This window comes from Drosophila persimilis, unplaced genomic scaffold (genome assembly GCF_003286085.1).
Source record: "Drosophila persimilis strain 14011-0111.01,24,50 unplaced genomic scaffold, DperRS2 tig00000191-arrow-pilon, whole genome shotgun sequence".
NCBI lineage: Eukaryota > Metazoa > Arthropoda > Insecta > Diptera > Drosophilidae > Drosophila > Drosophila persimilis.
The window spans coordinates 4,271,757-4,297,329 of record NW_020825298.1 but is presented as its reverse complement, the minus strand read 5'-3'; the positions used below and the strand labels follow the sequence as shown (position 1 = coordinate 4,297,329).

At 44.0% G+C, this 25,573-nt stretch overlaps 3 protein-coding genes and 1 non-coding gene across 14 annotated transcripts in view; 1 reads left to right on the top strand and 3 right to left on the bottom strand.

Moving 5' to 3' along the window:
- LOC6589356 (mitogen-activated protein kinase-binding protein 1) overlaps positions 1–16,957 on the top strand; it is a 45,538-nt gene extending 28,581 nt beyond the window's left edge. For 3 of the 11 annotated variants that reach the window (XM_026988933.1, XM_026988931.1, XM_026988934.1), the window contains exons 2-18: positions 4,013–4,104; positions 5,622–5,865; positions 6,193–6,402; positions 6,469–7,614; positions 7,679–8,943; positions 9,009–9,325; positions 9,412–9,557; positions 9,803–9,847; positions 10,915–11,026; positions 11,276–13,783; positions 14,023–14,118; positions 14,199–14,344; positions 14,408–14,483; positions 14,551–14,625; positions 15,155–15,352; positions 15,414–15,570; positions 15,641–16,957. In XM_026988933.1, the coding sequence (XP_026844734.1) occupies positions 4,013–4,104; positions 5,622–5,865; positions 6,193–6,402; positions 6,469–7,614; positions 7,679–8,943; positions 9,009–9,325; positions 9,412–9,557; positions 9,803–9,847; positions 10,915–11,026; positions 11,276–13,783; positions 14,023–14,118; positions 14,199–14,344; positions 14,408–14,483; positions 14,551–14,625; positions 15,155–15,352; positions 15,414–15,570; positions 15,641–15,818 (7,011 nt within the window). In that variant the 3' untranslated portion in view covers positions 15,819–16,957. Of the gene's footprint in view, positions 1–4,012; positions 4,105–5,621; positions 5,866–6,192; positions 6,403–6,468; positions 7,615–7,678; positions 8,944–9,008; positions 9,326–9,411; positions 9,558–9,802; positions 9,848–10,914; positions 11,027–11,275; positions 13,784–14,022; positions 14,119–14,198; positions 14,345–14,407; positions 14,484–14,550; positions 14,626–15,154; positions 15,353–15,413; positions 15,571–15,640 lie in introns of those variants that run through there. The other 8 variants (XM_002015327.1, XM_026988938.1, XM_026988939.1 and 5 more) reach the window with 5 other exon arrangements.
- Positions 10,441–10,511, bottom strand: Trnag-gcc. The gene has a single exon. It is a non-coding gene; the product is annotated as a tRNA-Gly (tRNA).
- A 1,690-nt stretch (positions 16,958–18,647) lies between the features above and the next one.
- On the bottom strand, positions 18,648–19,060 carry LOC6589358. The gene has a single exon (XM_002015328.2). It carries the CDS (start codon positions 19,058–19,060, stop codon positions 18,734–18,736), a length of 327 nt encoding a protein of 108 aa, XP_002015364.1. The 3' UTR covers positions 18,648–18,733.
- A 425-nt stretch (positions 19,061–19,485) lies between these two features.
- On the bottom strand, positions 19,486–20,473 carry LOC6589359 (protein lifeguard 1). The gene is made up of 3 exons (XM_026988864.1): positions 20,320–20,473; positions 19,995–20,243; positions 19,486–19,921 (listed from the first exon to the last, which is right to left on the bottom strand). The coding sequence occupies exons 1-3, from the start codon at positions 20,425–20,427 to the stop codon at positions 19,562–19,564; spliced, it is 717 nt and encodes a 238-aa protein (XP_026844665.1). The 5' UTR covers positions 20,428–20,473; the 3' UTR covers positions 19,486–19,561.
- Positions 20,474–25,573: the final 5,100 nt, after the last annotated feature.

The window sequence follows — 25,573 nt, the reverse complement described above, 5'->3', positions numbered from 1 at the left end:
TAACTAAAAATAGTGTGCCACCAAAATACAAAAATACAAAAATGTATGCCTAAGAATGTATTTCAGGTTTGAAGGCTTCTAAGAAAAGAAATCCAAACCACAAATCAAACTTTAAGTTATGCCAACTTTTGGTGGAGTTAGCATAATTGCAATTAATATTCATTTTAGCCGAAGAAGCTACTCCTTGGCGCTGACTTATCAGCATTTCAATAATTCATGGATTAATTATTCAAGAATGAAAATCTTTTCCTGCTCCGGCGCCTGCTCTTTTATCGATTGAAACCGGGTAGGCAATTAGCCAGGCTTTTGTTTTTGCGGCTTAATCTGCGGCCAAGACTTGGGCTTGATGGAGGCGCCACCGCTTGCTTGGTAGATGGTTTTTTGGCTGCTGGAGTGTAACCGAGCCAACAATTTGCGGCATGCCATGTGTAAATATAATTATTACTGAACATGGTTTTTATTATAAATATTAATGTATTTTAACTGGAAGTCTGCTGAAATTACAGCCCGGCCAAAAAGGCAACCCAATTTCGGCTGAAAACTTCCTCATTTTGCAGTCAAGTTTGGTTCTCACTGGCGGGAGAATCCATTTGCATAAATAAATCTTTTTTGATGGTCTCTCTCTCGTGGGGGTTTGTTTTTTGTTGACTTTTCATTGCGTGACTGCTGGATTCTCGGTTGACACCTGTCCCCGGCAAATATTTCAGCTTATTTTGTGGCCTTTCTGCCAGCAGATGTTGTGGGCAGCAGAGTCAGCAATAATCCCAGTACGATCCCATGTGGGCAGCTATAGAATTTGGCCAGCACTCGGCTGCAACTGCTGCGTGCATTGAACTTGGTCAAATCAATAAACAGCAGCACCACAAACTTCATGATTATCATACATCACAGGCACAGACACCACTGGCCATTTCATTAACACAGTCCGGGCATTGGGCCAAAAGCCACTTGACCGAAAAGTGTTGTGCTTTGGCCCACAGTTTACTGTGCTTCTTGACCAATTTCTGCTGTTTTGCTGCTTTGCTGTCATGGCCATGATTTCGTCACTCCATCGGATCTCGATCCCCAAGCCCCGAAACCGAAACCGAAACCGAGTCCGATTCCGAATCCGAAACAAGCCAACATTAAATAATAATTAATTACCATTCAACTGCCGCATCTGTCACACAAAATGGAAATTTCAGCTCTCGGCTGCTCACAATAAATTTCGCTACTAGACCAAATTTGTAACAAAAGAATGTTTGCTGAATGTTTTTTTGTCTGTGAGCCGTAGCCGTTCTTTTTGGCAACACCCAAATTCGGCTTTGATGGATGGCGTGTGTTGACTTCCGTTTCCAAAAAATCCAAAGGAAAAATTTGTAAAATTAATGATTTTTAAAATTCTATGGTGCTCTGGCGGCATCTGTTTGTGGTGGATATATAGAAAATAGATTAGGGTAAACCAACAGAGAGAGTGGCAAGGATTTTGATTGATTTTTATCGTTAATTAATGGACAAGAGATTTTTAAGGAATAACAAAAACTACAAAAAAAAAGTGGAAATAAAAAAGTGAACAAGAAAAAGACAGACACTTAAATTTAAGAAAGATTTCAGTTAAAAAAATGTTAATTATAAAAAAATATATAATTTCAAATATAAGTCAATATTCTATAACCATATATCCCTCGACCCCAAATGCTATTCATATTAAAATAATTATTTTCACCTGCGAAATTTAACATAAATTAATCAGTCATTCATTTACGAGTAATTAAGGAACAAATCAACAATATTATAGAAAAGAGAAAAAACTATAAATACAGGGTTTAAATGCACAAACATAAAAAGTCAAGTATAAACAACTTTACAGTAATTTTAATGTCAATAAATAAAGAAATCAAATCAAATGGAAATAGAAACAGATTAAATTCACTTAATTAAAGATTAAGAAAGATGAAGGTTTTATTAAAAATACTCATATGATTAAGTGGATAAAATAAATAGTCCAATAAAATAAAAATAATCTTATCAAATAACTAATACAAAAAAAATGTTGAATGAATTAAAAGGAGAATTCCAATCTGTTGAAATCCCAAGAAATTCCCAGTGGCGGCATCTGATTTGCTTAATTATTGCTTCGAAAACAGATTACGCCCCCGTCGCGCCGCCTGCCTTGCCGTTGCAATCGTAGCTCAGGGATTTCGTTGCGCATACGCCCCGTAATTGTTTTTACATCTCTATTTAGAAATCTCCCTCTGGCACTCTCCCTCTCGATCTCTCTCGATCATCTCTCTTTCTGCCACTTAACTGAAATCGATGCCACTTGGTCATGATTTCTGGGGGTAGCATAAAATTCGCGGCTTTTATCATAATCATTATTCAGGCACGGTTAGCAGATTTGTGTTCATTGTTGCCGTATTTTAGTCATGATCAGAAATTTGTTTACAATTTCACGGCATATTATTGTCATTAAAAATGCAAATATTCGAATGAGAGAGAGATACAAATACTGAGGAATACTCAGAGAGAGAGAGAGAGAAAGAGAGAAGTGAAAAACCGGTTGGGATAGATCGACCTTATGCATTAAGATATAGATTTTAAAGGCTGCGTATGCGTTGGTGTTGCTGTTATTTGCTTAAGTGAAACAAGCCACAATAAAACCGATTCTCGTTGTAGACAAATACTCTCTCTCTATCCCTCTCTCGGTCGAGATGATCTCAGCCTGAATGTATTCGTTAGTTTGTATCTGGGGTTCTGTTCTGCGACGCAGATCGTTCAAGTATCTTTCGGATGCTCTCTGTGCAAATGCGGCCGCATTGATGGAAGTGTTTTGTTTTTTATGGAGTGCCTTGAAACCAAGTGAGATCGCCCACTCAATTGGGTGTACGAATCAATGTCTCTCTATAAGTAGAAAACTATACATTCAATGAATGCGGTAGTCAGTGGCACAGAGTACTTCAACCTGACTCTTGCACTTCCTTTTGAAAAAAGCCCAACCTGTTCGGTCGCCGTTGCCGTTCCGTTGTGTTCTATAGCACTCTGTACGCCCCTTAATTGTTATGGCTATTTCGTGCCTTTTTTCTCTGTTTTTTAATAACCCATAACTTAAACGCTTGGGCAAGATCAAGGTGAGGCTCTCAAGTGAGGCGTAACAGCTGCTCTGCTGTTCGGGTGTTCGCCTGGCGGCATTTATGAACATAAATACGAGCAAAATACAAAGAGCAATGGTTGTTTTGTTTTTAATGAATGAAATCATTAGTGGGGCTTTACGTTTCCCAACTTAGAAGCGTGCAAAATTATATGGTAGTCGGCGAATAGTTGGGGTAAAACAAGGCAGAGTAAAAGTTTATTTTTTCTTTAAAGAAACAAAAGCCAAGAAAAGTTGAAGGAAAACATACTATTTATACGATGAGGTCCCTTAATTAATTTAGTAATTTTTACTAGAACAATTTAAGTAGTTAATCCATAAAATTGTTTGGTTTGACCTTCCACAAATCCCTTCATCCGCCCATAATCACAGATTTCTTTGCATTTCCGCTGTGGCTGCGCTGCTCACTGCCTGGCTGATTGCCTTTTGATTAATTCAACCTCAAACTTTCTCCCCAAATCAAGTCAACAGTGAACCCAAGTTTATTCATAATCCAATTGATTATTTTGGTAAAAATATGATTGGAAAATCATGTTAACATTTGTAGTGAGTGCCGAGGCATTTCGGTTTTCGTTTTTCTCATGTTAATGTTGGGGTTTATGTAAGTCGAATAAGGCTTTGGGGTACGATATGCAAACAACCCAAAAAAATAACAACAAGATAAATGTGCGAATTGTGTGCGTTAGCAATTCACACAACAAGTTGTAGGTTTTTTTTAACTGAATGTTGGGCAAATATTACGAATGGTTCAATGTTCCACAATCTACAGAGCGACCTTGTCTGAACGAAAATAAACACCAAAAACAAATATCTCTTACCACATAAGAAGTTGGAAAAAAAAGTGATGCAATATCTAATGATTTCGCATGTTCTCTCTTTTTGCAGATAAAACTCAAAAAAGTCTTGGGTCTGACTGTGTGCAGCAATGCGGCGTTGGATGTTTCACCAGTCAGCGGCCTCCTGGCCTATCCAGCGGGGTAAGAAAAACCTAAAATTAAAGGAAACACACACACGCATCCTTGGATCCCTCATTTCCCTTTCGTTTGGCCTTAAAAGAAAATCCGGTTCCAGTTCCGTCAGACAGAAGGTTGATTTTGGGACCGCAAACAAATCTGCAATGAAAATTGTTGATTTAATCTTTCTACGACTGTCATACATGGCTGCCTTTTCACATTCGGATGGGGGGAGATTCAGTTCGGGAAATTTCTGTGACAGAGACATGCACACAGCGGCAGGGGAGAGGCCCAGGGTAATAGGAGCACAGGCTAGGAGGTGACATAACGTCAGCTGGTTACACATTTAATGTCAATGCGACTGCAATTTCCACAGAGAGTCCCCTCTCGTGAGGATTTGCATATGTCACTGAACATTTTCTCACAATTGGCTATTACGCTGCGTGTACGTAATATGCAAAATAGTAATAATAATAATTATCAATGACAGATTGGTTAAACGGAGATACACAGATGGGAATGCGGCAGGAAATGTCCGGGGAATGACAGCTGCAAATCGGGATTAAATAGAGTCTGGAGCCTGGACAGTCCCTCAATTAGTTATCTTATTACACCAGGGCGTATGCGTAATGTCAACAGTTCCACTCAATTAAGAGGATTTATACCGTGATCTTTTTGCTTTGGCTTTTGAGCTGCTCTTGCAGCAATTGCTGTTGCTTTTTTATCTGGTGCCGCATTTCTATGACAGTAAATTAAGCTCAGGCATTATACCAATTATGTGCATTAACAAAAACTGCATATATACTCCCACTTTGAGGGCCCCTACAGTCTGTGTGTTTCCGTTTCTCTCAGCACACAATTTGTTGGAGGATAATAAATAGAAAATGTTAAGGACTGAGAAATGCGGCAGCTTCTACAACGACTAAGGAATGCTCTAGAAAAGGGAACTGAGAGAAAACTTAGGGGTGAAATCTAACACAGAACATACGAGTAGTTATAGCTAATCCCAAGAATATTTTAGTAGAAGCCCATCTGTTCTTCCCAGAAGATGATGACACCAGAACGTTTGGGGGAATCCACTTCTCTCAGGGTATAAAACTACATACACAAGTGAAAGATGTGGGCGTTATGTTCTCATTAACGTTGAGCAACAACAGAAATAAAACTGGCTGAAATAAAACCCAAAGAGCAGCTTAATAAGGAATGAGGAAGGGAGGCAGTGTGGCAGGGAGGCCGGGAGGCAGGCAGTTAGCTACAGTCATAAGAGGGTTAAACGGAGGCAGGAACTGGTTGAAGGGCAGGACATGGGCGGGCACGACTCTTTCGCCTCGTCGCCTCGCCAGGCAAAAGAGAACGCAGAAAGGCCAACATGGCCTGGCTATCCTTGGGCATTTTAAATGTGTGAGCCACATTTACCCTCTGACTTGGTCAAGGACGTCCTTAAAGGGTCACTGCCAAAATGATTGTGAAAAATAAATACCCATCTATTCAATGAATCCTCTGGCTGATTGAATATTCCGTTTTCTTTCTCTTGTTTACAGCTGCACTGTGGTGCTGTTCAATGCCAAACGTCAGACACAGGCCTATCTGGTCAATACCTCCCGCAAAGCATTCACATCCGTCGCCTTCTCACGCTGCGGCCGGTATGTGGCCACCGGCGAATGTGGCATCAATCCGGCCATCAAAGTCTGGGAGCTGGAGACGCCCAATGGCAATCTGGAGCACTGCACCGGCGGCAGTGTTATTGCCGATTTTGTGGATCACAAATATGCCGTCACCTGTGTGGTAAGTCCATAACAAAAGGATGAAGGTTGTCTACAATCGATAAGACTATCAAGAATATCTAGAACCGATAAATCGATCATAAATACAACATTCTTGGAAAGATTTAAAGGAGTGACACATTTGATGTATCAATGTTACAATCGATAATATTCCAATACAAAATCAAATATTATCTTTTACGAATGAACTTTTATTGCGATTCTAGAAAGTTTTAATATGATTTCGTATACTGGATGCCACTAAAAATATCGATCATCCCTTTCCCTAGTCAAAGATTCAATTTCCATACGATCATTCACTAATCGATTAATTAATTCCCCTCTTTAGGCCTTCTCGCCCACGGGAAAGTACCTGGTTTCAGTTGGCTCACAGCACGACATGATCGTAAACGTGTTCGACTGGCGGGCCAACCTAAAGATGGCCTCGAATAAGATTAGCTCCAAGGTGGCTGCCGTTTGCTTTGCCGAAGACGGCACCTACTTTGTCACCGTGGGCAATCGTCATGTCAAATATTGGTACTTGGAAGGATCCCGCAGGGTACGTATCGAAACTGAAATATCCTTGGGAGAATGTGTGATTAAAGTTCTCTTTTCTCTTCGACAGTACAAAGATCCCATCCCTCTGATGGGACGCAGCGCTATTTTGGGCGATTTGCGGGACAATGATTTCTGTGCCGTGGCCTGCGGCAAGGGGATCTGTGCGGAGAGCACGTATGCCATCACCCGCCAGGGCCATCTGGTGGAGTTCAGTTCGCGGCGATTGCTGGACAAATGGGTGCAGTGCCGCACCACAAATGCCAATTGCATTTGCGTCAACGAGAACTTCATACTCGTGGGTTGTGCCGAGTCCATCATTCGCATCTTCAATGCGGCCACGTTGGAGTACGTGACCACGCTGCCCCGGACCCATTATCTGGGCGTGGATGTGGCCCAGGGCATACAGATCAATCACATCATGTCGGTGCCGCAGCAGGCCAAGTTTCCCGATTGCATTGCCATGGTGTTCGATGAGCAGCGATCGAAGGTGAGCTGCGTCTACAACGATCATTCGCTGTACATTTGGGATCTGCGCGATATCACGCGGGTGGGCAAGTCGCACTCGTTCCTGTATCACTCCACGTGCATTTGGGGCGTGGAGACAGTGCCATATAATCTGGAGCGAGAGCCATCGCAGACGCTGCCGGAGGATTGCTTTGTGACCTGCTCCTCGGACGATACGATACGCGTCTGGGGCCTGGACGGATGTGCCAACAATGAGATCTATCGCAAGAACATCTACTCCAAGGACCTGCTGAAGATCGTCTACAGCGACGAGGAGCTGCAGTTTATCAAGGACCAGGGCTGCGCCTCGATGTCCGACAAGACGGGCAGCTCCTCCTACGACGGCCGCAACGGTGTGCGCTGCATCAAGATCAGCCCCGAGCTGCGGCATCTGGCCAGCGGCGACCGGTGCGGCAACATACGGGTCTACAACCTGGTCAATCTCAAGCTGATGACCACCATCGAGGCGCACGAGTCGGAGGTGCTGTGTCTGGAGTACTCCAACGATAAGATCGAACGCAAGCTGCTGGCAAGTGCCAGTCGCGATCGTCTCATACATGTCTTCGATGTGGCCCAGGACTATCTGCTGCTGCAGACGCTCGACGATCACAGCTCCTCAATCACATCGATCAAGTTTGTGGGCGCTGGACTGAACTTCCAGATGATAAGCTGTGGTGCGGATAAATCCATAATGTTCCGAAGCTTTCAGGTGAGTCGTGGGAGACATACCCTCTTTGAATCGGATTACTTATTGTGGATATTCTTTTTTCCAGGGCAACATCTTTATGCGGGGCACCAATACCTCGGGCAAGACCACGCTCTACGACATGGAGGTGGACTCGAATTCCAAACATATCCTCACCGCCTGCCAGGATCGCAATGTCCGCGTGTATGGCACCCAGAATGCCAAGCAAACAAAGACCTTCAAGGGCTCCCATTCGGATGAGGGCAGCCTCATCAAACTCAGCCTCGATCCCAGTGGGATCTATGTGGCCACCTCCTGCACGGACAAAACCCTGGCCGTCTACGACTACTACTCGAGTGAGTGCATGGCGCGCATGTACGGTCACAGTGAGCTGGTCACGGGGTTGAAGTTCACCAACGATTGCCGGCATTTGATTTCGGCCAGCGGCGACGGCTGCATCTTCATTTGGCAAGTCCCACATGACATGATTGTGACCATGCAGGCCAGAATGTCACAGCAGCGTCTACGTTCTGGTCATGGCCCGTTGCCGCGTCCCCTGGCGCCCATATCCCCGCCAGAGGGCATTGTGCTGGAGTCGCCCACCAGCGAAATAGAACAGCCGCAAATGGTGCCGAAATTCGCAGTGGCCGACCGGCTGTCGGATGTGGGACAGCTGCCGCAGTGGGCCATGCGAAAGGCGGCGGCGGGCGGCGACTCCGATAGCGGTGCCCTGTCCATACCCACACCCAGTGCCCAGGGAGGATCGTCGTCCATTCCAGCCATGCATGCGGCCTCCTCGATGGGCAATCTCAGCTCCTCGCCCAGCCAGCAATTAGGAATGATGGCGCCCAGGGCGCGCGGACGCTGGGCGCAGCGTAGCAGTCAGCTGGAGGCAGATGATCTGCGCTCCAATTCGGAGAGCCCCTTGGGCACAGTCTCCTCCGTGGGCGGCCATAGCGGTGTGAATGTGCAGACGTCGGACTACAACAGTGCCTCGTCCAAGGACATCATGTACAATCAGACATATCTCAGCGAGGACTCGTCCATCGATTCGGGCATGGAGACGCGCCGCGGCGAGCTCAAGTTCATTGGCAGCAGCAACAATGGCACCGTGACCGTCTCCGTGTCATCCTCCTCCTCCCTGGCGGCGGCCAACAACAGCAATGGTGCCATGGCAGCTGTCGGCGTCGGCCAGCAGCGGCTGCAGCTGCCCGACAAACGGAAGCCCGGTCTGCGCTTCGATACGCCGCACACCCACGATCACGATGGCGATGTGGAGGACATTTCCGATGGCGAAAGAACCAGCTCCGACCATGGAATGTTCTACAATAATCTGGCGCCCAGTACACCCACGTAAGTCTATCGATTCTTTCCGAATTAAAACCCAAATTTAATGGATTTTTTTGCCCCCAATAAAGTGACTTCAAAGTGACGGCCATGAACGAGGACGAGCTGCGGAAGTCGGTGCGGCGACAGAAGTTTGAAAAGTCCGGCCTGCAGCTGCCGACGGCCAGTGGCAATGGCAGTTCCCATACCGCCAGCACGGGCACGGGCACTGGGACATCGGACACCGAGGACGAGGGCTCCACGCCGAGTGCCGAGAATGCGGAACGTTCGCTGGCCTCCACTTTGGGTGGCAGCAATGAGAATCTGCCGCAGAGCAGCAATAGCTTCCTTCATGCAGCCCTGCCCGAGGGACCCGGAATGACGGCGCCCCTGGAGCGTGGCACAACCAGTAAGCGTCGCTGTCTAGCGAAAGCCTCCCGGCTCCCGTGGAGTCCATTTCTCATTTCTCATTTTGAATTCGATTTCTCTCTGCAGGTCGTCGCAGCATCAGTGCCAAGCACAATACGGAGTCCAGCAAGGGGGGTGTCTCGGCACCGCCCACCATCACCAAGTCATATACTAGCACCAAGAAGGAGGAGCTGCTGCAGGTCATCAACAAGGTCAAACAGCAGCTGGAGAATGTGAGTCCCCTCTCAGGGTGTGCCTTCGGCATCTGTATTTGTATCTGTGTTTTATTATCGTGCTCCATGGGTCTTTTTTATTTCCTATTTAATTTATGTATCTGTTTTTTTCCGTTTACTCTTTTATTTTTTATGTGTTGCCCATCTTTTGTTTTTGGTGTCTGTCTCCTGTCTCCCAAAAATCTACACAAATCCCCCCACCCAAAAAACACAACCCTTTCTCCGCCGAATCTATGTGTGTTTAGGGTACCCGCAAAAATGGCATCAAAAAGTTAAATGCTATAGCCGAGGTGAGCCCCGAAATGAGTTCGTTGTAGCGACAAAACCCTGTGTTCTGCGCTACCTAATGATGCTTCTGCAACACTTTGACACTCTCACAAACGCTTAAAGACTAACCAAATCAACAGCCAACATGACATTAATGGAGGAAAGAAAGGGAAATTCTCATACTTCTTCAATACTCTTTAAAACATAGCTGTTTCTCTTGAGCTGCTTTATACCATTTGTAAATTGTGCTTTATTTGGGTTCGATATATTGTACCGAGAATGGGCGGCTGCTATAACGAGACCGAGAATGCAAAAACGAAATACACGCAACACACGTTGCTCGACTCGAACCTCGTTGATAAGCTAAGGAAAATATTCCTTAAAATTAAATCATAATTACCATACATCTACAACTGAAAGCCTTATTAGAATTGACAAAAACAGACAATTAGAACGAATAGAAGCAAGAATAATCTCAATTAATCTGAAGCTTAAATACTTAATTACTAAATATTCGGAACTACCTCGCTAACAAAATAATAATTAATAGATGCATCTATTTAATTCTTCAACTAAAAAGACAATGAAAAAGGAGAAACAAACAAAAAATTACTTTTGCATCGGCCGGGAATCGAACCCGGGCCGCCCGCGTGGCAGGCGAGCATTCTACCACTGAACCACCGATGCTTGTTGAAAGTTTCCCAAAAATAACACCAATCTCGAGAGAGAGCCCACAAAAGACCATCTATCCATTCAAATAGTTGCTGCGTCTAAAAATAACCGAACAAGAAATAACAACAACTGAGAAAGTTGCTTAGTCAGATAAGCCGGGTCGCCAGCGTGGCCTTAAACCACCCAAACCACTCACTCACTCCACTCGAAACGGGGGAAAAGAGCTGGCAAAACCAGCCAGAAAACCACTCAAAAAATCAAAATGAGCGCTTCACTAACAACTTAAGGAAAAGTACTGAAAACATGTGTTAAATGTTTTATTGTATATTTTTTAATAATTAATGAAAACTAACAAAACCTACCTAGACTTCGCATAATTATTTAATACCCTTCCCTTAATATCATTCCACATAAACAGGTCGGCCATAGACCCCTGAGGGGTAGCCATAGCATATCGGATCTGAGTCTGGCTGGAAATTTGGATGGTTCAAGGACAGCGGGTGGTACTCCAGGACGTTATACAAAGCCAGGTAAGGGATTAGGGAACCCCAAAAGTTGGAAACAGAATTGATTTTTGAAGATCTAAGCCCCGAAAACCTGTTGTTGGAATGTAGATGGCAAATTGTAACCAATTGACTCTCTCCCGTTGTTTGATCTCTCCTTCTCTTTCTCTAACTATATCTATTTAAATATTGCTCTCCCAATGTGGTAAAAATTGTTGAAATATTAAACCAAATTCCTGCCTTAAAAACTATATAAACGTTGACTAACCCAATTAGTTGCTTCCCATGAAACTTCGCAGTATATTAGCTCCTCCGATTCACCAACAAATGCCACACCACCACCCAGAAATATTCAACAACAACCACAACCTCAAAGATCTGAACAACAGTCTTTCCAACACAAATCGCATGCTGGAGCCTCTCAGCAATTCTTCAACTGTGCGGCACCCAAATCCAAGTTGCAGCAGAATTTCCAGACCATGCGACAAGTGCAACAGCACTATCCGCCGTATCCCCACCATGTGGGAGTGCATCAGATTCATCCGCCCCCGGGAGTGCCCTTCGGTGGCGGCGGATCTGCCCATACGATGCGAATGCAGACTCAGACAGCGCCTGCACGGCAGGGTGTAAAGCGGAATCCGGCAGGAAACAATAGACGCACGCCCAGCATCCTGAAGCACTACAAATCGTGTCCCGTGTCGCCCGTCCACGAGGAGGTGGAGTGGTCTGCAGAATCAGAGCGCGGTGGAATGATGACAGCAGAGCCCAAGCGACATTCGGTGTACGCAGATGATGCTCGGACAATACTGGACATGATCCATGCGGATACCGAGAAGATGATCGATGAGATCACGCGAAAGTACGGGGATCTGGATGAGATGCCAATGGGCGGAGGCGGGGGCCTGCCCGCCTCCTACTCGATGCCGGCCAACCTGCGGGGGCTCGGCTCCACGGGGGAGTCCACACCCACCCGCACGCAGTGTACCTATGTGTATCGGGAGATCTACCAGTGCGAGCGGAAGGTCTCCCTCTCGGACATCCTGCAGCCGGAGCAGTTTGCGGCCCGCGAACAGCGCCTGGAGGAGGCCCGCTTCCTGGAGACGCAGCGCCACTCCAGTGCCAGCTTTTTCCTCAGCAGCTCTGGCCAGATGCCGCACGAGCACAGCCAAGAGTCACTCCTGTCCGATGGCGGCAGCTACTGCAACAGCCTGGAGAGTGTCCTCTCGGACGAGAGCGACTGCAAGAGTGCCCCGCTGGAGCAGGCACTGCTCGAGCAGCGTCCCCTGCAGGCAGCGGCTATGCAGCGCCATGCGGGCATCCGGAATTTCATCATCCACGGACCCGTGTCCAAGTCGTACGGGAACAGTCCCAATGCCTATGGCAGCTTTGATTACTACATGAGGCAGGCGGCAGCGGCCAGAACCACAACGACATCGGCTACCTACGACAGCTTCGATGTGACGGGCTACAATCTGGAGCCCCTGAAGCCGCTGCCCAACTCAAAGACGTATCCCCGGATAGCCCAGGGTCCAGGGACAATGGATAACATACCCACAATGCGCTCCAAGAACAAGCAGTACAACTCCGGTGTGAACAAATCCCTAAGCACAGACTTTGCCCAGCAGCGGCAGCAGCGCAACTCGAATCCCATGCAGACCAGGGAGCCTCTGTTCGTACGGAAACCCTTGAAGCCCAAGCCACCGGTGCCTGCTAAGCCACAGAATCTGATGAGCACATTGACCTGCTTGGAGAAGCAGCAGCAGGCACAGAAGAAGAAATCACAGTCCAGGACGGCCAGTGTGGTGCAGCAGTTCGAGCATAATTTGCAGAAGTTTGAGCGGGAGAAGCAGCGAGAGCATCAGCAAAGGCGACCGGCCATGAGGAGTTCGGTGAGCAGTGGAGCCCTGGCTGGGACACAGAGCTGTCTGAAAAAGGTCTCACGCTTCGATACGAGCGAGAGCAGCCGGCGGGCCACTAGCATGAAGCAGCGGATGGGCAGGCCCAAGATCAGTGTGCGCTTCAACACGGTCTCACAGATCAAGTACACGCCCAGTGCCAAGCGGAACGCAAAGAACAACCATGAAGATGAGGATGTGCCCGAATTGGAGGTGGGAAGCCTGCCCAGTGATTATGGAGAACGTAGCTTTGAGATGTACTTTGCGGAGAATGGGAACGCACCCGAGAATCTCGAGCATATGCAGAGCCTCAAGCTCTATACGAAGCCGCAACTGCAGGCCGTTGTAGATGAGATCCAGCAGGAGCGTGAAAAGTATCGAAAGAACATGGACAATGCGGAGAGAAGCGGCGAGAGTGGCGGCGGCAACTCCACCAGCCATCAGTGCCAGAATATAGCCAAAAAGATTGACATTATCGAGAAGCTCATAGCCATGGAGGAGCGCAAAATGGAGCAGATACGCCTGGCCACCGAGTCGCGGTTGCGTCCCTTCAACTGCAATTCCAAGGAGAAGGGCTACGTGAAGAGCCTCACCATGAATTTCGATATGCTGGCCCGGGGGGAGCCACCCGATGAGGATCTGGTCGAGGATCAGGCCTCGAGAGATGCCGATTTGTGTGCCTATGCGAGGAATATGCGAAGGAACTGCAGCCTGCCGGATGTCCTGGAGAGTGCGGATTTTGCCTACCATTTAGGTGGCAATGAAGTGGAACTGGCCAAAGAGGTCATTGCAGATGATGAACCAGGCAACAACCCCATGGATATCAATGATGAGGATGATGCGGATGATGATGATCATGCCTCGGATGGTGTTTTTATGACGGAGCAAGGTTTGAGCCCCATTCCGTCTTGGTTGTTGTGTACCATAGAATCTCCTCTTGAGTTTCCACCCCACCCACCACTTTCATATTGTGCGCCCACCCCTCTTTTTGCACCCGTTTATACTTAGTTTTTGTGTTCTTTTTTGACCCACCAACCCATTCGCCATTCGATGACTGAGCACTGGCAGATAACACCCCAAGCATGTGTGATCCAACCACTAATCGCTTGTCTACAACCCATTTTGCAGGTAATCCCAAAACGCTCAATCCCATGCCCATCGAGGAGTCATCCATACGCCGTGCCTGCTCGCTGAGTGACCTGCACATGGGCAACTTTGGCAAGCGTAAGAAGCCTCGAAATAATAGCAAAAGTACCCCAACACGATCTAATCTGTGATATTTTCCCCTTCTTTCCATATAACAGCAAGCAAATCGAATGGAACACCGCAAAAGCCTCAAGTCCAGCATCGCAATGGCAATGTAAACAGATCGGCCAGCAAACGCAACAGTCTGCAGGGAAAGACTGGACTGGGTGCCTCTAGTAACTCCATGAATGTCCTCAATCAGGGTGTAAGTAACGAGAATAACGCATTAAAATATCATAACAATTGTGATTTGGTTTTAACTTTACAGAGCGACTCGGAGCCCGAAGACAGCAATCGGTTGCGCAGTACCAGCAATGGCCAGGGACGCAGCAATGGACCCATTGGTAAGTCGTGAGATACACCCAAAAGATATGCAAAGAAATCTAATATATATATTCTTTCGTTTTTCAGCTGCCAGTCGACAGTATAGCAACAAGATCAACAATGTCAACAACAATCGTCGCAAGACGCCAAACTTTAGCAGTGGTTAGTACAGTTGTGTACAAAAGCAATAAATGTATCAAAATTTAAGTAGAGGAAGGAGAGGAAGATTTAAGTAGGAAACGAAAACAGTATGAATACTATAAAATATTCAATGTTTTGTAACTACTTTTTTGACTACTGGTACCTTAATGAACTACGGTAGAACTATCCAGTAGTACCACAAGTGTGTTGGAAAGAAAACCTATAATTTCTTGCTTAAATCTATAATTTGTAAAGAAATTAGTGGCTTGTTCAAACGGTACAATGTTTGAAATTCGCGGCATTTTAATTTTAGAACTTACATTAAGAGTAGAGATATAATTAAAATGATGTTAATTTAAAGATAAATTCATCTACAGGTGTATGTACGTTAGAGGTAAATGTAGAGAGTACTCGGTTTGAGCAAGCATTATGATGAAGGGCACATTAAATGTTCTTAATTATTTTTCCTTACTTGTTTAAGGAATACAGAAAATTTTAATTTATTTACAAGCAAATACAATACACTAAACATACACAATAATCCTTTCAGCCACACCCATGCAGGATGATTCCAGCTCCGAGGAGACGCCCAATAGCACCGTCAACAACAAGCCAATAGTGCCGCCACGACCGCGTAACTTGGCCTTTGATCACAAGAGCAAACTGATCAACAACAGCAGTCCCGTCGCCAATGCCAACAAGCAAAGAAGTGGAGTGGCGACTGCAGAAGATTATGAAGGAGCAGATCGTAAGTAAATTTTCATTTAAATATGAGATATGATATAACAAAGATATTTTTTCTCTTTTAGCTGAGGCCCAGGTCCACAATGTGATCAATAAACTTTATACGACAACGCAGGCAGCCATGCAGCTGCATGCCAACTTGAAGAACACTCTGCTGCTGAAGGAACTGGAGAATGCATTGATCATGTCCAGGAATATGCTCAGCAGCATTCCCACAAATAGGTACAGTTATCAATAAAAATGAATCATATATAAGTAGATAATATAAGTTATGGTTTTCTCTTCCTTTTAGACAAACGGAAAAGACAAATAATGGGGGAGGAGTGGGATTGGGAGTTGGTGGGGGAACCAATTATGAGCAGCTGACAGCTGAGAATGGAGACTATCTGATGATGGTCAATAACTGTGCCGATCTATTGAGCAATTTACGCACGAAGCACAAACCCGATGACTGTGAGAATAACTCCTAGTGTGTAGAGCTTAGGCTAGACTAATCGAAGGCAGTGCCCAAAAAAACTGCGCAGGAGATACAACTAACTAAAAGGATATTTATTTAACTAAACACTCTGGCAGAAGGCAAACAAACAAACAACCAACCAACACACACAACAGACACAAACCAACCAAGCAACTAATTTGTAATTAATAAAAATTAATAACAATTAATTAATGTAATCTTTTGCTTAGTTATTAGATCCGTTGATAAGAATTCTGTTTCATTTTGTGCCCGAGTGCATTTCAATTTTAAACACTAATTTATATGGCAATAAAAGTCCGTTTAGCTTTGAATTCAATTCTATAAATGTTAAGTTTAATAAGCAGTGTTTTTCGTATGTGTTAAGTGTTATTTGAGTTTAAGGCGAGAATGATATGGACCGGCGAATGATGATGATCGTGATGATATATCGAATGTACTAATTGTTGTAAAGTGCGCTTACATTATGCCTTCTTTGTATATGATTTTCTATTTGTATTTGTATTCCAATCTTTGTTCTGTTGTTACCTTTCGATATTGTGTTTTTTGTGGGGCTTAGTCAAAATGTACAAGACCAGAACACTATTATGCAGGTACTCGTATGAGATGACGGAAGAGAATTTTGTGTCAAATTTTAATATTCCAAAATTTCAATTATCCATATATATATATATACTATATATTGTATTGCCTACTCCAACATTATACTTATGCCACACGATTATCAGAGTAATGCTTATGTGAATGAACTATCTACTCCGATCCGAGTCGATGCTTTATTCGGATTGAAAACATTTAAGCAAGATTTCCATTGAACGATTTCCCAGCACTTTGTTCTGTAATTATGCTGTAATAGTTAATTATTCGATTGTATTTACAACAATTATAACCCTACCTATAAATATATGCATATATATACGATACGAACTTGTATTAGTCCTAAAAGTTACATTACAATAATTTACAACTAAATGAAATGTATTAAATTTAACTTAAATTAGAACAAAACGACACTTACGATTAATTATGCTATCTGCTAAACTCAAAAACAAAAACTAAAAACAAACAAAACAAAAAAAAAATATCAACACCAACTAATTCAAAACGAAAATAATACATAATGCATAATTTTTGAAAACATTAAAAATTGCTTTTCTTCTTCTCCAACTCTCCCCTACTTCTCTCTTTTCCTTTCTCTTCTTAACCACTAAACCTTTTGGCCCATTTCGACTTTATGCTAAATTTTCTTTTCGATTTAGCAACCAAGTCGATTGGGCTTGAAAGGAGCCTTAACCCTGGAGAGACCTGGCCATATGCAGCCAGCATATGGCTACTGGATCGACACGTAGCGTGTGTATATATCTTAGCATAGGATGGGTAGCGGCCAACACCAAAAATAATATCGAAGTACACATTTGATTAATACAACTAACTGTCAAGAATCGTGTATTGTTTTACGTTTAAGATCATTGAAATCGAATAATAATAAAACATAATTCAACGTTTACCAGAAGAAAAACCAAAAAAAAGAATAACTTTTTATTAGAAAAAAATAGAATATATACATAACATGTATGCCTATTTATTCAATCATATTGATTTGTGATAGATATCGAGATATAGCTGTAGAGTAAATTGTATAGATTATTCTACAAGAAACGGAAAAGAAATTAGACATTCAAGATTCAAGCCGTTATGGGGAAACGTCTTCAGTATAAATACCATTTACTTTTTTCAGAAATTTTTTCTTCTGGCCGTTACCCACTAATATATGTGTACAGAAGTGCCAGAACATCCCAATCAAAAGGCAAACCTTTCTTCAAAAGCATGGTCCCCATATGTGAACTCCTTTAGAAGACCCAATTATATTTGAATTAAAATTGCCTTCACAAAACGTCTGGGTCCTGGGCAATCAGGATCCATTAAAGCTATCAAAGAGATGACCGGCCCAGCAGGTGATGAAATCGACACGCTCCACATGTATGTGTATGAGACTCAATCGACTGCCGGCCTGTGCCCGCTCTAAACTTTTCACGGATGGATTAGGCCACCCGTCCCCACCCCATAGAATGGGTGGGTATTGTGTGTACATCCACCCTGAGAATGGATGGGTGAATGGGTGGGTGGGTGAGGGTCACAATGTGAGCAAGCCAAAGTGCCCTGCGTGGTTGTTCAGTTCAGCGTTGAACCCGGAGACCAGGCGTCCGCCATTTGCCATTGATACTTTTGCCAGCCGTTGGGCTTCAATTAACTTGTGTCAATATTGAGCCAGCCTAACAACTTGGCCAATATGTGGGGGTGGGTAGGGCAAGAGACAAGAGCGGACAAGGAATATGGGAAAACTGTACTGCATGCTCTACTTGCTAACTCAATCAGACTGGTTGGCCATGTTCAATGTTGGGTCGATGACTGCCAACTCCCAACCTCCCCATCGACCTCTGCTTTCCTCGCTCTCTCTATCCCTCTCACAATCTACCCATCAGTTTTGGTCTCTTTCTGGCATTTATGTTTATGAATAATTTATGGCAGCGCCCAATCATGAGGCGAGGGAAAAAGTTGTACACGAAATGTTTTCGATAAATGCCAGACAGACACGCCCTTGCCAACGAATGCCCGGCCCTTCCACTCCCTCTATTTATAGCGAAAGCCCTCTTGAACGGACACCCACGGTTCTTGTTTTGTACTCCGCTTAATAGAGATGGCCGTGGGAGTAAATTATTGATAGAAACTATGGCATTCCTTGGAAAATTTAATAATCTAAGGAAATTAGAATTGCAGTTAATAAGTTGGTAACGTAACTACAAAACTTTTACCGATTTAATAAAATGTTAAAACATTTATCCAACTGACAAACGGAATGCATATATAAAATAAATGTACGCCAACATAAAAGCAGGAACGCAGGGCCACTCAAAAGACCACTTCGCAATCCGTCAGGGTGTAGAAAAATGACGACACACAAGCACTACTGCCATGGGATTGATTATGGTTATACCTTCTGGTCAGATACGCTGTGAGGATGGGTATCACTCCCAGCACAGCTCCAATTGCGATGAGAACGTTCCGTTTATTGAACATTTTGTGCACCACCGGCGAAATCAAAGCCAATCGAATCTTGTGGCCGCAGTGACAGCATGGAATCTTGTTGACTATATCAAGTATATCCGTCACTCGCTTCATCTCGTTCTTTGTGTAGATCAGAGACAGATCATCCTTTAACTTTTGCACCTCGGTCATGATTGAAGATTTTTTTAGTTTTTGTTATTTTCTTTTTGTAAATACAGATCTTTAATGTTTCGGAAATATATTGACAATGTAGCAATGATTCAGGGAATTTGAGGGAAAACTCAGTACAGTAAAAATATTTTGATCGATCAAAAGACCGGCAAACATTATCAGAAGTAAAATATTACAGAAACTGCGGAAAGAGTTTTGGTATGTGGGATCCTAAAGATTGCTATGCTTTCATAAAAAAATCTTCAACGTCCTGGTATTCGTGTCTATTTATTCTTGTGTTTATACACGAGTGGAAACAGCTAAAATATTTTACAATTTGCCGGGCCTTGCCAGGGCTCACAACGTTACCGCTGCTTCTTTTTATTTCTCTGCGTATCCTTCAAGTTTTCGCGTTGATAAAAGCTATTGAGTTTATAGACGATAGATAGTGTAATCCTTAATTTACATACATTTACAAATTTGCACTTAAAATTCAAATCAGCACAATAAATACTCGTAATTCTACTCATCAAGTAAGCCAAGTAACAGGAGTATGTAGTAGAACAATTGAATAATGTCAATGTAGATAGAGAGGGCAGCTAGTATGTAGTCCTCTTCATCGTACTGGTTCTTATGTTTACCGCCAATCATCATCTGTATGTCCACCACCAGATACAGGGAGAACACCAATATTCCAAGGCTGCAGAATAAAATGAGCAGCCAGAACGATCGGTAGAAGAACATAACAATAGCCATTACAAACAACACAAGACAAAAAATCAGCAGATATGGACCACAGCCGGTGAAGTCGCAGGGAGCGAACCGAGCGAACAGGGCCAGAGCCACCACCAGGAGGGCCGTATAGCCAATGGCCATTAACACCTAATCATTTAGGAAATGGAACATATGTAGGGGAAATTTAGTGAATCACGCCCAGAGCGGATGGATGGCTCACCTGAGAGGGCAAATATCTCATTGATATAAAGGATATTAAAATGGACTCCCCAGCGACAAATATCATGAGCAGGATATAATTAATCGGCTTCTTGCGGAAAAGGAAGGGGCAATAGCAACACATAATCAGAATTACTAATGTGGCGGCGATGGCCACAATGACAATCCAAGAATTTCTGTACAGCCAACTTTTGGCGTCTTCATTAGTCACAAAGATTGCCAAAATTGCTGTCGTCGCAAGTAGCATACACTGTGGTGCAGACAGACGAGGATATCAAATGATGTCTCTTTTCATGCCGGATTGCCCGATGGCATCTTTAACTTACTGCCGTTATCAAACAGACTTTCATAATGAAACTGCGCCTAGTCGATTTATCCTCGAACACATTTTCGTATGTCAAGTCATGGGTGCTGTCCTGTGCGCAGCAAGGCATCTTTGCTGTTGGATGTCGCCCTCTCTCTTTTTGTTTTTACTTTATTATTAATTTTGAATTTGTTATTCTATTTGTGTTTTTGTGGCGGCAAAAAAAAAGTTAACTTAATTTCGATCAGTACAGCCAGCGAATACTAGAATGGAGAATGATCTCAGAGAACAGGTTGCATCTTCGATTAAGTACACTTTCTATACTTTTGGGCAATCTAATTATTAATAGGATCTTAAACTTTTTGCAGGCCCTTCCTTTTGCTGGTACCAGCAATATGAACAATCTGTCGAAACAATCTTTAGGTCATAACATCTTTAGTATTAAATCATTCGGACAAAATTGATAAAGATTGGGCAAATATATTACTAGTGTACAGCTGACATATCAAAAATCAATCGTCAGACTGTCCAAGAGCTGTAGTTCAATATGTTTCTTCATATTTCAGACAATTATGACCAAAATCGTATGGCCTAATCATAATTCTTCTCAAGGAATCATGAATCTACAAGAGTATCTGAAGTTGCGACGCTTGTTTGCTATAATCAAAGAATTTCTCTCAGTGCTTCAAAACTGTAAGACAGCAACTGGCTAGAACATCTCTAGCCACAGCCACAACTTGAAAGCACATGAAACTAATTAATAGAAAGTCGGTGCGTCGGATTTTGCCACGTAATGAGGGATGCCTCAATGCCCGGCAATATGCTTTATGCCGCTGGGGAGGTGCTTGAGGGGGAGGGAAGGCAGAGCCTTTGGGCTAGATAAAGGGCATGCAAACCACTCGGATATTCAGCATATTCATAACTTGTCAGGCAGCACAAACTGGCAGCGGGGCGGGCGCTCTTTTTTTGTCCTCAGGTGTGAATAAGCGTGTAAGAAGTTGACATAAAGCCGCCAACGGGCGACTGACGACTGTCGGCCCAGGACGTATATAAGCGACAGGCGACAAGCGAGAAGCGACAATGGCAACAACAGGAAGGAGGAGAGCGCTCTGAAGCTGCATTGGAAGCCGCTGAACCGCACTAATTGAGCCGCGTTACGTCGAGTTGAATGCATTTCAATGTGTTGCCAAGCATCATGCAGATCCCATCATATATTGTCATCATTTTGTATCTTCTCACCTCGGTCCATAATGGGCCCGAGCCCTGGGAAATCGAGCAACTGCTCTGCACATAACCGAACTGACCCGAGACCTGAGACCCCCATCAGCTGCACTTGCTACATTCTGATTTGGATTGCTATTATATTTGACAATATGTTCAACAATACATAGGATGGAATAAGAGTGGTCAGAGTGGTAGAGCAAAACGACAGATATTGATATTATATTGGGTTGTATGGCACGTTTCCTTCTTTGATAAGATTCCACTATACTTAATATACTTAGCTCACACAAAAATCACTTGAAAGTATGAGAAGTTTAGCTAGGATATTTCTTTCAACAGAAAAGTAAAGTGCATACCTTTCATTATGGAGCGGAAATCGTTTTTATCTAGTCATTTTTTTATACTTATATCGCTTATTAGAAAGGGATTCCAAATATAAAGTATTCTAAAAGTAAAAGATCGTCAGAAAAACGACCCATAAAAGTCGTCCCCACAAACCCTTTCAGATATCCTTTAAGAACATTCTAAATCTCTACTAGACTATCCAAAGAAATCAGAAGAAATATTAATGTAAAAGCACTCTTTTCCAAAGAACTCATCTTCACTTTTTGGTGTACACAAATTTCTTGCAGTGTAATCTACACATCCTACCCATCCTTCACACACAAAAGAAACAGAAACCAAACTATAAGTACTCATACTCATATATAGAATGCCATAATGCTCGCATCTTCAGCCCCCGTGGTTTCCTTTTTTTAATGGCAGCCAGCCATTGACATGAGAGACATGGGACATGGGATATGGGACTCATTCGAAGCGTAGGAGGATAAAGTCGTGTCATAGTTCAGAGAGCGCGAGCGCGGGGTCGACACCTCGACAATTAACGACACAATTACCGAACAGCGAAGGTTCTTCTCGTCGTCGTCGTCGTCGTCGGCTATCAACAGCTCGGGCCACGGCTCGGCGTGGGTTAAGTGTTTTTGCCAGCGCATTGTCAGGCGGCAGGAACCAGAAGCAGAGAGTGATACACTTACATGGCCATTAAGATGGTGATGCCTCGTAATTGAAAGGAAAATGCAGCTTTAGCTTTTTAAGAAATTATAATCACAGCAGATTGCGCTCACAAGGAGATGAACAGAGGCAGAGTACAGTGCAGTGCAGAGCCGAGAGCCGAGAGCCGAGATACAAGATACAAAGCTGATAGGTCACAGCATTAAGCCAGACAATGCCCTGGCATCATCGTCCTGTCCGTTCGCGGGAAGATCCCCTCACTTAAGGGCGTAATCATAACCGGAAGAGATTACGCTGCAATTCACGCTCGACTGCTGTGTCGATGCTTAGCGGGGAGTGAGACCCTCCAGCCATCCAGCCATCCAACCATCCATCCTTCTCTGCATCCATCTAGACCCATTGTTCCCCGCTTTTGTAGGTGATAAGCGCAGTCGTTGTCTGCGAAATTTCATTTCTCCCCTCGCATTTCTGCTGCTGCGGTTGCTGCTAAACAATGGAATTGGATTATAATTTTTTAGCTGTGCTGTGGGCGAGGTGCTCGAGTGCTCCGCTCAGACACATCTTCTTTTGCTCTATTTTGATTTTATTTTTTCCTGATTCCTCGATTCCTTGTTGCGTGCTTGAGTTGTTGAGGGCGTGGCCGCACCCTTGGAGCGATACAAATTATTGATATGCAAAAAAATACATCAGTTCGAAATAGTTATGGTCTGATTTTTGATGGCGCCTGGGGAAATTGTTTATGGCGGGTAAACAGATTTATGATATCTAAAAAAAGTCATAAATATGGTGGAACTAATCATACTTTTGGGGTAATTGGAGTTGTTGAGGGCGGAACCCAGAAAGAAAATGTATTTGGGGATGAGTAATTGAAGGACTTGAGGTAGCGGTAGCCTCAATTTGTTGCATTTGGAATCTATACTTACTAAGAACTTTCTTAATAAAATATATATCCCCCGAGCAGGGTTTTAAGGAATCCGGATAAGAGTGAATTTAAGAAATTACATCGTAAAATTGCCAATTGCTGGCATATTATTCTAGCCGAGCTCCAGCTCAGGTTAAAAATATGTAGCATTAGATGATAGAGAAGATAGGATTATTGAGGAACTTAACTAATTCTTATTCCTCGAAAGAAAGGGAATAATTTAATTAAAAGTAATCCAAGCCCTTGAGCCTCCTTTCACTCCTTCTCTAATGAGCTGTAACCTACCGAAACCTCTACATAACTACCCGCCTCCCTTGCAAACCACTGATTAGCTTTGGCAACAAAACAAACTTCCATTTTGACGGCTATCAATTGATATTAATTAGCTTAATTAATGTCATTTGGCTGAGTTGCCAAAAGCGGATGGAATCGACTCAATGAAGTGCCAAGGCGTCATGCATAACCGAGCTGAAAAGTGGGAAAAAGTGGAGTAGTATTATCCGGAATACATCTGCATGATGCGGATGCGGCTGCGGATGGGGCAACCACCAGCCAGCCAGCCAACCGCGTCGTTCAATTAGCCAAATAAGTCAGTTTTGTGTCAATGCGATTGTTGGTGGGAGAGGGGGCCTTATGGAGATGGTAGATGATGGATACTCGAATGGTCGCTTAGGCGTGCATAAGGCAAACATCAAAAGGAAATCAGGAACCCAGGACGAGAGAGAACGGACAGCATGACAACAAGTGAAGGACCATTCACATTCATTCCACAATTGGGGGTTGTCCTTCGACTTCCTCTCACACTTGCACGATGACGATGATGCTGGGCATTATGATAGGAATCATCATCGAGCGCATCGCAGCTCCGAGCTTCGAGCTCTCGCTCTCTGAGGTTCAAAAGAACGCCGCGAGGCGGTGTCAAAAGTCATCTAAAAATTGGGCACAAGCTTCCTTTTGTGTGTGCGTACAGACTGTCAACTGAATGGCCCTGAAGGAGGAGGAGGAGGAAGTGGAGGGCAAAACTTGTCAGTGGGCGGTGTGCTTGAGCATATGCTGAGGGTCCACTGTAAGTCACAATGACGATGGAACCCAAAAAGGATCTTTGGATATTTGCATAAAAAAGAACGCATTGCATCGCTTGATTTCGCTTTTCGTTCCCATTTCCTCCCATTCGATTCGATTCCATTTCCATTTGAATTATTCATATACCCTGACACCCCACCACTCTATAGAAAGAGCGGGCAGGGGTAAGGGTGAGCATCGAGAAATGTCAACTCAAGTGGTCGTCACATGCGACATATCCGACAGGGGTATTACGTATTAGTGCAAGTCTGCTGGATGTCAAGAAATCAAAGTCAGTGGGAGGACAATCATATTTTTCAATGAACATAAATATTTCTAAATAAATATTCCCAGTTTTAAGTGCATTCTAATTAATAATTTCCTCCTTCCGTAGCGCGTGTCTTACGTCTTCCTAGGATATAGGGGCACTCTATGAAACTATGTGTAAGCTCCAGAAAGTAGTTTTCTTTATTAAGAAAATACACGAGACGAGACTTCTTTGCTAAAAATCTATTAAAATACATGAAAAGCATTAATAAATATAATTCTTGAAATAAAAGTATTCCCTATTCGTTGATGCCCAACACATATGAATATTTCCCCATCTCGATTTGATTAATTGCGCTCTGCCCAAACATATTCTGACTGTCATTTGTGACACATCCTCACAAGCAAGGGGCCGGCAGTCCTAGCAGACACGGAGAGAGAGGGCACGCAGCTTGTGTTGCATTTTTATGAGCAGCCTCAAGAGCTCCGACTTCCATCTTTCAGTTTCAGTTTCAGTCCCAGACAGAGACCAAGTCGGATTCTGTGCCGCCTTTTTCTTAGCAGCAGATCAAAGCGTTATGCAAATGACTTTGGCGTGTGCCAGGTCCTGCCTCTGGTGTCCTTAGTCCTTGCCACCTGCGGAGTTCCCCGAGTGGAACTGGGCTCCGTTGAGTGTCGAGTGGGGGCAGGCACAACCAGGCAGCTCGCCACTAATTAAGTTGCAAATGTCATGCGGCGGCCGGGACGACAGTTTAGAGCCCATTAAACGCGACTCTACTCTCTCGCGTAA

What these genes read in the sequence shown, in the direction of transcription:
- LOC6589358 (XM_002015328.2), bottom strand. Translation starts at nt 19,060, where the DNA reads ATGACCGAGGTGCAAAAGTTAAAGGATGATCTGTCTCTGATCTACACA.
- LOC6589359 (XM_026988864.1), bottom strand. Translation starts at nt 20,427, where the DNA reads ATGCCTTGCTGCGCACAGGACAGCACCCATGACTTGACATACGAAAAT. An exon ending in AAGTCTGTTTGATAACGGCA is followed by an intron (nt 20,244 to 20,319) that starts GTAAGTTAAAGA and finishes TCTGCACCACAG; the next exon opens with TGTATGCTACTTGCGACGAC. An exon ending in TGAGATATTTGCCCTCTCAG is followed by an intron (nt 19,922 to 19,994) that starts GTGAGCCATCCA and finishes CTAAATGATTAG; the next exon opens with GTGTTAATGGCCATTGGCTA.